This window comes from Arachis hypogaea, chromosome 1 (assembly GCF_003086295.3).
Source record: "Arachis hypogaea cultivar Tifrunner chromosome 1, arahy.Tifrunner.gnm2.J5K5, whole genome shotgun sequence".
NCBI lineage: Eukaryota > Viridiplantae > Streptophyta > Magnoliopsida > Fabales > Fabaceae > Arachis > Arachis hypogaea.
Genome location: NC_092036.1, coordinates 29,495,326 through 29,512,429, shown reverse-complemented (window position 1 = coordinate 29,512,429; position 17,104 = coordinate 29,495,326). Strand labels below are relative to the sequence as shown.

Below are 17,104 nucleotides of genomic sequence, written 5' to 3'. Positions count from 1 at the left end.
TTGTTAGCTACTTTTTGTTGCTTATATTTTGCCTGTGTGCTATTGATTGTTGTACTGAATTATTGGCTTGTTCATAGCCAATCCTTTTGTTTCTTAGTTTATTTTGAGTTAAATTTCTTTTAAGGTTCTGGAAGTAAGAAACACTATGCTTATTATGTATTTTGACATTTACCATGTTAATGACACTGTTATGGAATTTTTCGGTATTGGAACTCATGTATTTGCCAAAAAATATTTTCACTCCCATTTCATTCACCAACCATGCTTACAAAATAGTCATTTATACATGTTGAAATAGATTCAACATAACAGATTTAGGGAACCCCCTAATAGATAAACCTTAGCCCAATTTACCTACAACAACAACAGAATACACCTACATGTTTCATACCAGGTTCAATGGAATTACACACTGTTGCGTTGCTTTAGAGAAAGTCTACAACAGCAAACATACAAACCCAACCCACCCAAAAAATCTTAAAACAGCAATGACCTTTAGCTTCCACTCTACCGCTTTCATTCTTGATTTCAGCATCGAAACCTTCTTCCTTATTCTAGCAATTTCTGAGTGTTCCACCTCAGTCTCTGGATCTGCCCAATGAAAGAAATTATAGCCTTGTTGCACCTGCACATACCCACCGTGATCATCACTATCCATTCCATCACCCAAACGACCCAATTCAGCGGAAAAGCAAAAAAAAAAAAAAACAAACCTCAAAGTAGACACATCCCCAAAATCTGCGACCTAGGTTCTCCTTTGTACCTGAGATTCGCAGCACCGACTTCTCACCATGGGAACAAAGTAGCAGCCTACTATGTGACGAAGATCTGCTTCGAGACGAGCATGAGCTTTGTGCAGCCATGGCATTCTCCCTCCAACAGGTCCTCGACAGCAAACTCTACAACAGTGGCTTCCACGTTGCTTTACCCTTTCTTCCTTTCAATTCAATTTATAATTACAAAGTTTTTTCCTTTTTTTATTATCTATACATATATATTTATAATTGTTTTCTGTGGTCATAACTACCTCATAACGACGAAAGGGCATTTATGTCCGAAAAAATTATAAAGGACGATTTTAAATTCAAATACGACTTTAAGGATAATTTTAAATCATAAATTACACCAAGGACGGTTTCGATTCTAACCCTCAACGTTAGGGACCAAAACAATACTTATCCCACATATATGGTTATGGTGTGAACTGGGTTTTGAAGTGGTGGGCCATTTTTCCTTGGAATTTTTGGGAGCACTTTGGGACAAGTTATCTCATACTTTCGGTGTGTTTTGTGCAATTTTGGACTGTTGGTTCCCCTTCCCTTCTCTCCCTCCAAATGCTATAAATATCACTCCACCCATGCCTTATGCTTTTACTACTCAAATTGTTAACATACTACTCAAATTAAACTTGTTTTGAGTTTAACCAATTTGATTTCTTAATTTTCTTGTTATGCAAAAAATAATTTATTAGAGGTCAAAAGTAGTTGGTGGTTGAGTTAGAGTAATTTGAACTTTCTGGGTAAGTTAGTTCATTTTATCATTTGAGGGTGGGTGGTTTGGGATTAGGATAGTGGTAGAGATAGTGTTATTTCAAAGAGAATGATCATTGCATACAGTGGTTGCAGACTACTGTGGAAGTATCACTTGAAAACTATTGTTATCCACAAAAGCTTCTATTTTTGGATCTTCCAAATCTTCAATACATATGGGCATGCCACTTAGCATCATAAAGCTTTGAGCTTTCTTGCTGGAAAATTGTGGGTTTATTTTTTTGGTTACTTTCTTGCTAATAAGTTTTCATAAACTTTGGTTGGTCTTTTTTGTTCTTTTAATCATAATGGGAGGGGCATCACTGCCACCTGGATTTCGTTTCCACCCAACGGATGAAGAATTATTGGGATATTACCTAAAAAGAAAAGTGGAAGGGCTTGAAATTGAGCTTGAGGTTATTCCTGTGATTGATTTGTGCAAGTTTGATCCTTGGGAATTGCCCGGTAATTACTAATATTAATCACCTTTTCAATTTTGATTGTTCATTCTTCTAAGGATAAATAAATAAATAAAAATTTATGTGCAAGGCCTAGCTGCCTAGTATACCAACCAATGTGAAAACAAAAGAATTTAAATAGTGCTAGAAACTAGAAAGCAATGTTTTGTTTATTTGTTCCTCTTTTTCCTTTTCTTACTTCACTTTTTTCCTATAGCGGTTAATCATTCAAAAAGCCAGTCCAATAGGGTTTATTTTCCTTAGTTAAGCTTTAAAAAGGAAACACAGAATCTGAGAAAGGACTACACCCAAAAGGTGTAATGTATCTAGTTTAACTTGATAATTACATCCTTAGTTGTTTTCACAATTTGAACTCGTAAATTTGAATTCACATAAACACAACTCAACCGTTGCTACAACTACAAAACTCTCAGTATGCTTTGCCCGTTTTCACTACATATTTTTCATAAAATGTAAGCACATGATTTATTATATGACACGTTTTCACCATAGCAAATATGACTTAATTAGTAAGATAAAAGTTAGTTAGTTATTGTACATATTTTTCATAAAACAATAGTTGTATAATTTATTTTAGCAAGAAAATTTTGAGAAGCCTAATTTGTGTTTTTGTGAAATGCAGAGAAATCATTGTTGGCAAACAGAGACATGGAATGGTTCTTCTTTTGTCCAAGGGACCGCAAGTACCCAAATGGATCAAGAACTAACAGAGCCACCAAAGCTGGTTATTGGAAAGCCACTGGAAAAGACAAGAAAGTTGTGTGCCAATTTGATACTCCTTCCACTGTCACAGGATATAGAAAAACCCTTGTCTTCTACCGTGGCAGAGCCCCTTTAGGTGACAGAACTGATTGGCTCATGCATGAGTATCACCTCGCCGATGATCTCGGCCTAGCATCTACATGTTTTCAGGTACATACAGATGTTTTCATGTGAAGATATATAAACAGATTATTATGAAAAGTACATGTCAAATTATCTAACTGTTTTCAACTATCGTTGCAGGGTGGTTATGCCTTGTGTCGGGTTATTAAGAAGAATGAGAAGGTGAACAATGGGAATGATGCGTCAATGAGATTCTCCAATGAGCCCTTCTCCATTTCTGCTGATGCTTCATCTTCTCAACCAAGTTATTTGAACAGTGAGAGTGTTTACTCAAGCCCCAATGCTTCTTCACACAATGTGGCTCCAATGGCAGACTCTAACCAAGCTTCTATAAACACCAGTTCTTCATCAGAATTTTGGGTGTCCCCTGATCTGATTCTTGATTCTTCAAAGGTGTTGTGCCCTTTTTGTAGAATACTAGTTGCTTATTATTTAATTCTTTCAAATATTGTTACGTAACCAACTTTAAAAAAAGAAAGCAACTACTCTAATGAATATGTTAAAAATATCTTTTCATGATGATCTTTATTTAAAAAGTGTGACTTATTTGTTTAGCCACACTTTAAATAAAGATAACACTTTTATAACATATAAAAATTAAACCTTATAATTTATTATCCAATAGTCAAAATGAAGTATCTTCACAAGATGACAATCATAAAATTTTCATTGGAATAGTCACCTTTAAAAAATACTTGTAATTTAGTATCTAACTGCAATGAATTATAAGAATTATGTATAATTACTCTCAATATATTATTAAATTTTACTTCATTGTTCTATCTCTCTCATTTTATTTTATATAATATATGTTTTATTTTTATTGTCAATTTTTTAGATTTGTCTCTCCTGACATTTTTTTTATCTTTTTTTTTTGTTTAAATTCAATGCAGGACTACCCGCAACTAGAAAATACTTTTACAAGGTGTGACATACCAAGTAGTACAATGACACCATGCCTCTCATTGGATCAACCTGAAATTTCACCTTGTTCATCATACTCAAATTTTAATGGGCAACTTGGATTTTCCGATGATTTCAATATGATTGGCGGCATGTCACCTTACTCAATACAAGAAGATTTTACGTACTTTCATGGAAATGATGGGGATGTTTCTTATGGAAGTTATGATCATATTAATTCAGTTGAGTACCCTGAATACTTCTGAAAACAAAGAAATATCATTCTACAACTTTTCTTGATATGCAAGGTGTCATGACTGAAGTCGCTAGCAATCGAAATTTCAAGCGCAAACATAGTTTAGATGTTAGCACCAAAGAGCGAGTTACGATTTGGAAAGTGGAAAAGAAAATCAAGGGTTATAAGGTACAATACTAGCATGATTGTGCACATTACTATTTAAAGTGTAATTGAAGTTTAAAGGAGCTAAATCTTGGGATCAAATTCTTGTGGGGGATAGTTATTTTAGATGAATTTTATTTGGTGTGATCTGATAAAGGTTGCCTAAGACAACTCTTTTTAATGTATGTCTTAGACTTAAGAGTGATAAATAATGTGTACAATACTCTTTTGATGTCATAGTATCATGTTTACTTATCTGTCTCTTATCTTGTTCACATTGAGTAATATACATGTGTGCTTTATAATATAAGCTTGTATAATGAAAGAGAGCTAGCTTCTTCACATAAATCTTTGGCCTAATTAATTACACTTTACTCTCTTAATTTTAAATCATGTATGTGAACTTCAATTCATGAACTTAAAAAATATGTAAATTATCTAAAGATGCAGAGTTACTATGTTCACAATGTTTTCATCAATTATATTAACAAAATTTAGGGGGATGATTTGTATATAATCCAAAATTTAAGAGGATGCCATGAACTTATTTTAAATAAAATGCACATTGAAAAACATCGAAAGTCTTATGCTTCCTTCCCATCTTTGAACTTATTCCCGACTCCTTAAGTAGTTCAACTGCATATGTGAAAGCGCGCATAGCCATTTTTAGGCTTCTTAAGTAACAGATTTACTTGTTTCATTTTATTTTGGGGGTCAGGGATACCGCAAAGAAGAGAACCTAGTTGTTAAATAGAGCTTCCCACTTCCATGGAAGAAACTTCGCAAAAGGGGAAGAAGATGCCCAAGATAGATGATGTGAGAACAGAAGGGGAAATGGGAAGCATCGCAACAATGGAGAAGACCGGCGTGGGAGATGGCGACGATGATGCAGCAACTCATCATCGATGTGGTGCATGCCCTGTTAGGTAATGACAACTTCTCATCTCCTTTAATCACGCCTTCACATTCTTCTGTTATTGATTGATTACCTTAATTATAGAAGATTTTGAAAAATAAATAAGAAAGAGAATCTGCATTAAAGAAATCAAATCAATTTCTATTAATGGACTGATTATGTCATATCTCTACTGATATTAAAAAAATCGCAGAGATGATATCGATGGATTAAAGGAGTGTATGTGACGGGATCTTGCAAGAAAAGAGTCTGTTCAGGAGAAAAAACCTAGAGGGAGAATTGCTCTAATCAATGGCAACCAATAATAGGCATGGGTAAAGGCTACACTCAATTCATTACGTTCATTGTTATTTTTGCTACTACTATTAGTTGAATTATATCTTATTATTATCATTATTGGTTCAGTTTACCCGACTCATGTGCACCACCAAGTGTTCTGATGAACTCCTTTGAGAGAAGAGTTATGGCTGATTTAGAGGTATGTAAGACCAACAAATATTTGTATCCTATTTTTAAGTTTCAATGCTGTTTATTTTAAATTACCTATGTTGTATCTGTTCTGCAGGACATCAAAAGAGCTAACAATAGTATTCGAGAGGAACAAATTCTATTGAAGTCCATGATTGAACGCATAAATTCCATTTATGTCAAGCCTGAGTTGAAGGAGAATGAAAGACTTCTGAAAAACAGCAAGACCAATCCTATCACCACCCCTTATAAGACATGCAAAATTACGGAAAATATCAAAAAGAGTGACAGCAAGTCAATATTTAATATGGATGTGGAGCCAAATATATGTCTTGATGTGTCAGATGATGAGGATGATGTCATGGAACTAGATCGAACAACCATAACCCGCCAAGATCCACGCAAAGTTGCTGTCCAACGGAGCATTCCCTCTATCAAATGCGAGAAACTGTCACCTCAGCCAAATGAAAAGGGGAAGGCGAAACCACTATCAAAGCCATGGTTCCCTGGACCTGGTGAAAGGAGAACCAGGTTCCAAAATAGGGTTGAGGTAAAATCTTTGCACATCCATATGCATTTACATGTTATTATAAAAGGGATAGGTTTATAATGCCCAAATTTCATATGTAGGTGTTCAGAGGTGTACAACGACCACGCCATATGTCAACTTCTGAAATGGGTGCACAAGAATCCAATGGAGAAGCAGTACGAGCATCAAGCACGCCAGTTGCTGCACGTGTACGCGCAGAATCGAAACCGCTATCTATTTTTGGACAGCAAAATTTGGTAGTGCAGAAGAAACCAAAGGTCACCAGTTCTTTTTTTCTTCTACTTTTTGTTTTGTCCTAACTATTGTGGTTAATAAATTAGAATTTTTAACTTTGAATGATGCAGAAATAATGCTTTAACAGAAATTATTTGAACTTGAACAGGGAATAACAACTTATTTTAAAGTGGGTGGCGAGATTAACTTGACTAAGGGACAAGTAGAGATGTTTGCATATGTTTTTGATCTGGATTTATTACCAAGGTATACATTTTTTCATGTTCTTAAATAAGCTCAATATTCATTCACGGCTGATTTTCACATTGAGTCTATGTTCACTTGTTATCAGTGAGCACATTGTAAAGATAGGAGGTTCGTCCGCAACACGTCAAGAACTTTTTTGCTTGAGCAAGGATCATACAATTATTGCCAAGGTAAAAGTGATTATCTATCAATCTAACTTAGTCATCTATATGCTCAAAAACTGGATAAATACCTAACCATATCTATGCTTGAATTAGATTATGGAGCTTTGGGCTAGGAAATGTACTTGGGAGCAAAGAATCATTACTCTGAAGACAACTTGGTGCCTTCCTCCCTCTTTTTCAGTACGTTTTGTTATGGTTATCAAATAAGAAAGCTTGGATTGTTATTTTTTATTCTATACTTTTTATCTACATAATTTATGACATATAAATTAGGTTGATGTATTTCAACATCTCCAAATAGAAGAGTTAATTGATAAATATGAAGATTATATGGGAAAATACCCTTCACTTGAATATGTAAGCTCCTGTCCTTATCTCTTCAGTTAGCATACAATTATGTATATTTTTTGACACCTCTGTTGAACAATGCATTGTATTCAGATTTATATACCCATTCAAGATAATGATCACTGGTATCTAATGGTCATAAGTTTAGAACCAAAAATTGTGTTTCATTTGAACTCCAACCTGCCCCGTGAGCGCAAGGAACCAAGAACTGAATCTACTAACACTCTGGTATTATTCTAAACTATTTCAATTGATGTGGCTATGTCCCTATGATATCTCCTTCCGAATTATAACGCTACTCGCTGTTTGTAGGCTGTTGTTTTGTCCCAGATTATTTCTTCAACACATTTTGAGGCTTGTCCTTTTGAACATGGTGACTTTTCTGGTGGCTGGTCTTCCCAAACAATTGAAGTGGTTCACGATGTGCAACCTCCTCCAACATGCCAGGAAGATTCTGCCTTATGGGTACTAAGCAGGTTGCATATGGAATATTCGTTTAATCCTAAGATACCACCAAAGGTTGTACCTCAACCATTTTATTTCCTATGTGTTTTTGCTGCATTCCCTCTAGTGACCTCTTAATTTCGGATTTGCTTTTTCTCTTTTTTTGGTGCTTTTAGATTTCTGAAAATCAGGTGCTAATCACAACTACCATAGACTTGGTTTTGGGATCCTCCAATGAACTGAGAAAGACCATTATGGACAACGCTAGTGAGCATTGGTTTCAACACAACGAACTCAATCAACCATAGATGATTTGTTATTTGTATACACTAGTTTGTGGTATTTAGTTTTGCAATTTATGTTATTTGATACTATTTAAGACAATTTAATTGCAGTTCAAGTTATTTGATATTAGCTTTCAATTTCCCACCAAAAATATTCCCGCACAAGTGATATAATTTAATTTAGCTTTCTCATGAAAATGCCAAAAGGGTGATCTGATCATATGAAGGCAGTTAGATTGAACTCTGTCTTATTTGACAACATTATTAATATTATTATGGCTTTGATTTGCTATACTTTTTAATTTATATGGTGTCTTGCATGGATCCGGTTTTGTGGAAATTATTTCAGCAATTACTTGGATTGTAATATTATTTTTGGATACATTACTCAAGTCGATATGTGTTAGAGATATAGCTTTCATCCTATTTTGCTTATCATTTTTTTTCTTCCATTATCATGGTATAATTTGGCTGAATTAGTATATAATGATAATTGTGTTGCTAAATGTTAAGGAACCGTCTTTAAGCTCAGCCACTCAAATTCTAAGTTTTAAAACCAGTAAAAATTCTTAAAACATTTATTATTAATTTATTATGTAAATCAAAGATATGATATGGCAGGTACTTTAAAATTCTAGCATAAAAAATTGAATTGGATTAATGTTTATGAATACTTGGAAGTTTCAAAATTATGAAGTATTAGCCATTTAGCCTCTTAATCCATGACAGTAAGGAATGGAAACTATGTTGAGCAGAATTTGAAAAGTGATCCTTTTGAGCATATGTACCCAATTTTTGTTCAGTAGACCTTATACGAAAAGCTCTCCCAAACTACTCTTACAACATTGGCTTTCAAGCTATATTTCTAAGTAGCAAGTTTCTAGCAAAATGAGTTCTAAGAAGAGTATAAACTTGTATAGTCCCTGACAAATATATATATATATATATATATATATATATATATATATATATATATATATATATATACACACACACACTAAGCTCTCATAGTAATTTACTAGTTTTGAGGCTAATCATTTGATGAAATATAAGGAAAGCTTTGATGAATGGCAAATAGAAGTAAGAACTAAAATATGACTTCAAGTGCAAATTCTAACCTCGGAAGGGAGAACTATTGTCAAATAAAGATAAACCAATATAGCTTATGCTCAAATAAGGATGCAATGAAGTCAGGTCACAATCATGTTGCAGATTAATGAGGGAACAACAATCCCTTATCTGAATGATAAATACATGAATGGATCAAATGTCACGGAGACCTTTCTACAAATTGGACAAACTAATGTTGATTCATATTGAAACTAAGCCATAACATAAATCAAAATTCCAAAAATCACTAAAAAGCATTCTTGGCTGCAAACACTAAGCAGCAACAATCATCCAAATATAAGTACATTCATAAAAATGAAATGAATAACTCATTTTCCTGTTCTAAAGTATTTAAGATTCAGAGTGATGTAACCAAATTCCAACAGTAAAACTAATAGAAACAGAAAAAAGGTGCTGTTAAACTCCTCTTTGATTGTTGCAACGGATGGTTCACAACTCTGCCTCATCATCATCATTTGCCCCTAAAATTTAAGCAACATATTTTTAAGTTTAAAAAGAGTAAACTAAGTATAACAAAAAATAAAAAATAAAATTTAAAATATTTTATACCACTAGAATCGTAATCCATTGAGGACTCAGTCTCGCCACCACTCTGTTCATAATACCTTGAGGAATCTAAATATTCCAGGATCAAAATAGCAAATAGGAAGGCTTATGAGCTAGCCATACAATATTATATGTAACAAAATATACTTGAACTTAAATGTATTGAACTTACATCTTCCTCCTCAAACCATTCAGTGTCAACATACTCATCACTTTCAGCATCTACGAAGGAGTAGTCTTCACCCTCAATATTCTCCGCAGCGTCATCATCAAATTGGGGAGTCCTTTCATCCATTTTCCTCATGGAACACGTAGCAATGTTATGACCCCCCTTGCGACAGTAGCTGCAACGCTTAGGCTTCCTTGTGGTCTCTATCTCAGTACTTGCATTCTTTGCAAGGTCTTCGTACATGTATTCCGCATGCCCCTTCATCATGTTATTGTCCCCACTATGAGCCCTAATACATGAAAGTATATTTACCAATGCATCTCATGATTCATTAAAAAGATCCCCTTTTAGGCACCCTTCATTCATAATTTGTTTACACCAATGTGCCAAACATGCACGCCGACTGATAGCCAAGGAATCCTCCATCAAGCTGCCCATGTCATCATACCCACTAATGCCTTCCTTCGCTTTTCTAGTCCATCTTCGCAGCACTAATGATTTTGGCAGCTCTACAATGTCTAGAAAACCCAAAACAGCAAGTATATGACTGCATGGAATACCTATGGAGTCCATTCTCATGCATGAGCATTTAAATTCATCTTGCTCTCCGTGAAAAGACACATGCCATATCATGTTAGGCTTGTAAAATTTTGACACCTGATAAATCTTGCAAGAACTCGTTTCCTTTTCATATATTACCTTCAATGTGCTGGCCTTGTGGAGCATTGAACGGAACAACATAAAAATTTGCCGGGTATAAATGGTAGCTGCTGACCTTTCTAATTGTTGAAAGTGTGTCTGCATTACAGGTTGTCCAGTTGATGATTTAAAGTCTGTCAAATCCTCTCTGTGCCGCATGTAGCTCAAACAACGCTGGAAGTGTTGAACAAATTCTGTCAAATTATGGCGTGATTTAACATATCTTTTGAGGACAGCATGTAGACTTTCACACCTCGAAGTCGTTCTAAACCCAGTAAAGAATTTTCCTCGGATATGAGCGGTAGCCCACATGTTTCTTTTCCCATACATATCTACTATCCATTCCCGATCTTTCACTCCAAAGAATCCAACCATTTCCTCCCACTTTTGTTCGAACACACCAACTTCGTAATCACCTAGCATTAACTTTGTAAACATTTTCGTAAACTGAGGTTTGTGAATATTGCTTATTGCATTACGCATCAAGTGTCATGCACATAACCTATGATGTGCATTTGGAAACACTTCATGAATAGCGATAGCCATCGATTGATGACCATCCGTAATAACTGAAGTCGGTATCTTTCCCTTCATTGCTATGAGAAGCTGTTTTAGTAACCACACATAGGTGCTTTTCCTCTCATTTGAAACTATCGTAGCACCAAATACAACGGTTTGATTATGGTGGTTAACTCCCGAGAATATTACCACCGGCAATCTGTATCTATTCTTCTTATATGTGGCGTCAAATGCTAGCACATCCCCGAACAGATCGTAATCCAACTGACACCGGCCATCACACCAAAAAATTTGCCGAAACACTCCTTCTCTGCCCTTTTCAACACTATAGAACAAGTTTCGATCCCTTGCTGCTAGTGTTTCCAGGTAAGCCATTGCAGATGTTAAATCATCAGGTAATTGTCTTCTTTGCTTCGCAACTTGATTGTGCATATCCTTAATTGAAAAATTAACGTTCTCGTACCCACCACACTGGCTAGCTAATGACCCAAATATGTTTGGTATGCTGATCCCCACCTCTTTCATATGGTTCATTTGACTAATGTCAGGCTCAGTCATTTTCTTGTGAGATCTTAACATTCTTGCTAACTTTGGAACAACAAGATCATGGTTGTGTTCATCACAAAAATCTCTCACTATCCAACTCTCAGTTACCGCATCGAAGAAAACATGAAGTTTACTCATACAACCACATCTTGTCTCTGTTTTTGGCTCCCTAACTCGATTTTTCATATGGTTCCATTTTTCTAATCTATACCCTTCACAAGAACAAACATATGCTTTTTCTCTAACTTTTCCATCAACTATTCTACTCCTATTCTTTCGCACACTGAAGCCCCTCATATTGGCATATGAATTATAAAATTTGAATGCCAAGCCAAGATCAGCAAAGTGCAATTGACAAATATTTTTCATAGATAGACTTGAAAAATCAATCTTACCAATATCTTCCCAAGAGTTTATGCGATATTGATCCATATCCACCGCATCAGAAGTTACATCTTCATCCACATGATCACTAACATTATGCACATTTTGATCACTTGTGTGTCTTTGACTATTTGATGCTTCCTGCAATTTATAGTGACTAACGTTAATTACCCAAAAAAAATAGCATAAATTAGGTACAATTTATAATCAAATAAGCAAAATTAACCAAAAACCATTGAATTTTCAAAAAGAATCACAATACTAATTTCTGAATGTTCTTATGGCAGCTTAAACTCTATCTCGTTTCATATTTTGGTGATTAAGATCAATTATATAGATTCATATAGGGGTGGGCATGGTTTGGATTTTTATAAATCCAAACTGGATCCACTTCAGAACCAGTTTTATAGTTCATGAAACCAAACCAAAAAAGGATTGAAGAGAGAAACTGGTTCCAAACCGGTTTGAAAAAACTAAAATTAATAATTAGAAATTCAATTTTCAAACCATAATTTTTTTTAAAGGTAAAATTAATACTAAAGTCATTTTTTAAAACGTATAGGTTCATTACAACTAGAATTTGGTTCTTTATAAATCTAATGACAATAGCTAATCTATATAATATTTAATCATTCTCAAGACATCAAAAGAATACCACCAAAAAATATCTCTAAAACAAGAACTACAAAGTATCAAAAGATGCCAAGTTTCCATGTATTTTTGCTAAGCAAGAACAATGTCATTATGAAAATTCATTTATCCAACAAAATAAACACACTTCCTGATGCAAGTGGAAACTGTCTCTCAACAGATTTCCTTCGGCAAGTGTACCGAATCTGTCGTCAAGTAAAAACTCACAATAGAGTGAGGTCGAATCTCACAGGGATTGATTGATCAAGCAACTTTAATTAGAAGAAAGTTCTAGTTGAGCGAATTCAGAATTTGGGTTGAGATTTGCAGAAATTAAATGGCGGGAATATAAATAACAGAAAAAGTAAATGCTAGAATTAAAGTGCTGAAAGTAAATGACTGAAAGTAAATTGCAGAATTGTAAATGGGAATGGGGTGTTTGCTCATGAAAGTAAATGCAGAAATTAAAGAGAATGGGTGAGATCAGAATTGGGGAGTTCATTGGGTGCAGGAGATGTTGCAATTCTTCGGATCAAGTTCATTTTCATCTCTTCCTCAATCAATGCACTCATTGATCTCCTTGGCAATCTTAATTGATTGAATTACAATTTCTTGCAATTCAATCTCTCAAGTCTTGATCAATAGCCAATTCCTTGGTCAATTGCTCATGAGAAGAGATGAAGTGTGGTCACTGATTATACCACATGCATTTCCCAAATCAAGTATTGAGAGGATTATAGTCACATAACCATCCAAACCCAATTTGGTCCAGCATGAGAAAGCATTTCTAGCTTGATCTCTTCATTCCTCTTTCAAGGTTCAGAAGAGATCCAAGTTTGAATAGCTCATTTTCCAAGATAACTACCCAATGGGATGAAGATCGAAAGATTTCAAGTAAAATCAAGAGAAAAGATAGAAGAAGAAGAATGAAAATTAGTATTGATCCATCAACTTACAATAGAGCTCCCTAACCCAATGAAAGGGGTTTAGTTGTTCATAGCTCTAGAAAATGAAAACAAAGATGGAGAATACATCATGGAACTAGAAGAGCAGAGTAAAAATACAGAGAGTAGTGCTATTTTCCCCCAAAACTCCCCTCAATAATTCAAAGCTACTCCTATATATACTACTCTTCTTAGCTTCTAGTTGGTTCTTCAAGTCTTGGGCCTTGAGTTTGAAGCAGTTCTCTTCTTCATTTGGGCTTGGGTTTACTTGCAGAGAGAAAGTGCGAAGTGGGCAGAGACTTTAGCTCAGGACGTTAGGGGTGTTGACGTTTTAGTGAAAGTATGAGTTCGAGAACGTTAGTGACACTCAACATTGTCACTAACGTTTCAATGTACCCCTTTGCCTCACGTTAGAGCCCACGTTAACTAGGTTAACATGGCTTCTAACGTGGCCTTGCCATCCTTCGAAAACGTTAGTGACACTCAACATTGTCACTAACGTTTCAATGTGCCCCTATGTCTCATGTTAGAGTCCACGTTAACTAGGTTAACGTGGCTTCTAACGTGGCCTTGCCAACCTTCGAGAACGTTAGTGACATTCAACATTGTCACTAACGTTCCAATGTGCCCCTATGTCTCACGTTAGAGTCCACGTTAACTAGGTTAACGTGGCTTCTAACGTGGCCATTCTTAGCCATCCCCAACGTTAGTGACAATGTTGAGTGTCACTAACGTTGGCTCATCTTTCACTCATCATCGTTAGCTTTCCACGTTAACTTAGTTAACGTGGCTCCTTGGGGTTTGTGGTTGCTTCCAACGTTAGTGACAATGTTGGGTGTCACTAACGTTGTCGACCACCCTTGCCTCTTACGTTAGCTCCCACGTTAACCAAGTTAACGTGGGAGTTAACGTGGTATATTGCACCTTAGGCCAACGTTAGTGACAATGTTGAGTGTCACTAACGTTGGCTTCCTTCCCCCTTTTAACATTAGAGGCCACGTTAACCAAGTTAACGTGGACTCTAACGTAGCCACTTATGATCATTGGCCAACGTTAGTGATAATGTTAAGTGTCACTAACGTTGGCTCAAATTCCCTTCTTCACGTTAGAGCTCACGTTAACTTAGTTAACGTGACTCTTAACGTGGGCAATGATGGCTTCGAGAGCATTATTGGCAATCACTTTTCTCATTAACTTTGCAAATTACCTCCCATTCCACGTTAGTGGTAACGTTAATTAGATTAACGTGACTGCTAAGTGGTTCTTCCTTGCTTCCTTTGGTCCTGAAATCAAGCAATAGAGTGCATCAAAGTTCTAGTCCAAGTCATGGGTAATGCATCATACAATTTGTTACTAAACTCATGCAAAATCTTCATGAAAATCATGTAAAATTCACAATGTATGCTTGAATCAAGGTGTAAGTGAATATCTACCCAAAACTAGCTTATTTCCTAAAGAAATACATGAAACTACCTTAAAAACAGTAAAGAAAAGGTCAGTGAAACTGGCTAAGATGCCCTGGCATCACTTCCACATAAATATTTCCCCCAGTGGTAAAAAATAAGAAGCGACTCACTGACTTGGCCATTTGGAACAGAAACAGCGAACATGGGCACGAGTCAAAAAAGAGGATGACTATTATTATTATCAATGCAAGTTATGATTTCCACCAATGAAAACCACTACCACCAACAACAACAATACTGTGAACAAGAGGGATTACGATACAGCATTTTTACAGGATCATTTCAAATTAAACAAGAGATAGACACAACCAAGTTTCCAAATTACACCTTAGAAGCTCCACCTATTTAAAGTACATTATCTATCTCCCTCCCTTAGCATAAATATTCATGGCTAATCTTAAAACAAACATGAAAGGGTATCAATCCAAACAACACTTATCAGCTAAGGTACCTTAACCTGTAATAACTAATTTGCTTTCTGCAATAACTAATTTGCTTAATTGGCAAACTTCAAATCTTAAAGGATGTGATACTCTTCAGAAACTGCTAAAAAGTGTAGGAAAATTAATTTGCAATAAGTAATTTGCTTAATTTTGCACTACTGTGAAAGAAGCTGATTTTCTAACATTACTCAAATCTAAAACACTCACTTTACAGGCACTTGCTTAGTCAACCAATAAAATGCAACAGTTCATAATAAGCTTTAAGCAAAATGATACTACTGAAATCCAAATTAAAAGACAAGGGCATATATATGCATGTGCCTAATAAATATGATATATAATCATGTATCAGAATTTAGGTAATTTTTCTTATTTCATAGTGACATAGTCATTTCATTTCACTACCGCACATGTTCTCAAACATAATGTAACACTAGTCAACAAGCATTCAAAAGTTTTCTTGAGTCAGTTGTCAAACTCATAATAGAACCATAAATGTAAACAAACAGTAGAGCAATTTTCAATCTAAACTCAACAACTCCGCTGTTGTAGCCTCCAAAAGTAATGAAAGAAAAAACACAACATCAAATAGCTAGAACTCATAACTTGTTCAATACTTCTATAAATAGTTTGGCATAGGAAAAATCATGATCTAGATGAACTATTTTCTTTTACTCATTTCATTAAAAAAGAATCATCTATAAATAGTTTGGCATTCTTCTTTTAATGCAAATTGCATAACTAACTAAACATTGGTTACTCAAAGACAGAATATAAGAACAGGTTAACTAAAAAATAGAACATCAGAGTTTGCCTACAACCCCTGAATCAGAACAAATAAATAGAACAAAAAAATTGAATGAAATCAACGAAAGGAAGCAATACAACAGATTCATACAAGGGAGTGGAGGAATACAACAAGAACATAAAAGGAAAAAAAAGAAAATTAAATCATGAGGTAACTTCATACCTGAGTCTGAGGCTCCATTGTTACTCTGGAAGTGGAGGATGCAGGGGGAGATGGAGCACCACAGCGCTGACAACCACTCGACGAGAGAAGAGAGGAGAGAGAAGAGAGAAGAGAGAAGAGGAGACGGGGAGGGAGAGCCTACGAACGACGCTGGAAAATGGATTGGACAGCAACAGCGACGGCTCGGCTGAAGGACAACAGCGAATGCTGAGACCAGCGGAGAGTAGAGCAGGTGGCGGCGACGGATGAGTAAACAGGGGAAAAGGAATTGGGAATTAGGGTACCGTATGGTAAGTTTGGGGGTGGGGCTGAATTTGGAGTGTGGTGAATTAAGAGTTTTATTAGTTAAATTTAAAAAATATGTATGGTAAACATAAAAAGTTATTATTATTATTAAACCCCCATGTGGGGTATATTTATAATTTGTATTTTGTGTCTATTAGAAAAGCTCAAAAGACTTGAGCTTACTAAAAACAGACCCATATATATATATATATATATATTAAGTCTCATGTTGTATCTTGTGCCTTTACGCTCTTAGTTGTTGTGTGTTAACGCTTTCGTGCTTTGTAAATTCGCTTATGCGATTTTGAACTTTATCCTTTCATCGGGCTCCTAGTATTACTATTTCCTTCTATATTTATTAATATATGAGCTTTAAAACTATTGTGACACCTTGTTATCCTTCGCTTTACGGCTAAAGGTAAGGATTAGGGTAACAGAGTGTTACAACCACCATCCCCACAACATTTAAAACATTTCATTTTTCAAGATTTTATTAGGGAATTATTCAATTCAATCCACTAT

The 17,104-nt window shown here is 35.3% G+C and overlaps 3 protein-coding genes across 3 annotated transcripts; 2 read left to right on the top strand and 1 right to left on the bottom strand.

The window, feature by feature from the left end:
• The first annotated feature begins 1,372 nt into the window (after positions 1-1,372).
• LOC112767006 (NAC domain-containing protein 71) lies at positions 1,373-4,544 on the top strand. Its single transcript, XM_025813181.3, has 4 exons — positions 1,373-1,994; positions 2,631-2,920; positions 3,014-3,286; positions 3,787-4,544. Exons 1-4 carry the CDS (start codon positions 1,838-1,840, stop codon positions 4,060-4,062), a joined length of 996 nt encoding a protein of 331 aa, XP_025668966.1. The 5' UTR covers positions 1,373-1,837; the 3' UTR covers positions 4,063-4,544.
• Positions 4,088-8,152, top strand: LOC114927742 (uncharacterized). The gene is made up of 13 exons (XM_072196778.1): positions 4,088-4,220; positions 4,915-5,122; positions 5,306-5,426; positions 5,518-5,590; positions 5,678-6,130; positions 6,211-6,387; positions 6,513-6,610; positions 6,696-6,780; positions 6,868-6,954; positions 7,048-7,131; positions 7,216-7,350; positions 7,435-7,641; positions 7,743-8,152. Exons 3-13 carry the CDS (start codon positions 5,404-5,406, stop codon positions 7,872-7,874), a joined length of 1,554 nt encoding a protein of 517 aa, XP_072052879.1. The 5' UTR covers positions 4,088-4,220; positions 4,915-5,122; positions 5,306-5,403; the 3' UTR covers positions 7,875-8,152.
• A 2,732-nt stretch (positions 8,153-10,884) lies between these two features.
• On the bottom strand, positions 10,885-16,340 carry LOC140181384 (protein FAR1-RELATED SEQUENCE 5-like). The gene is made up of 2 exons (XM_072224943.1): positions 16,298-16,340; positions 10,885-11,985 (listed from the first exon to the last, which is right to left on the bottom strand). The coding sequence occupies exons 1-2, from the start codon at positions 16,313-16,315 to the stop codon at positions 10,885-10,887; spliced, it is 1,119 nt and encodes a 372-aa protein (XP_072081044.1). The 5' UTR covers positions 16,316-16,340.
• Between the last annotated feature and the right edge of the window lie 764 nt (positions 16,341-17,104).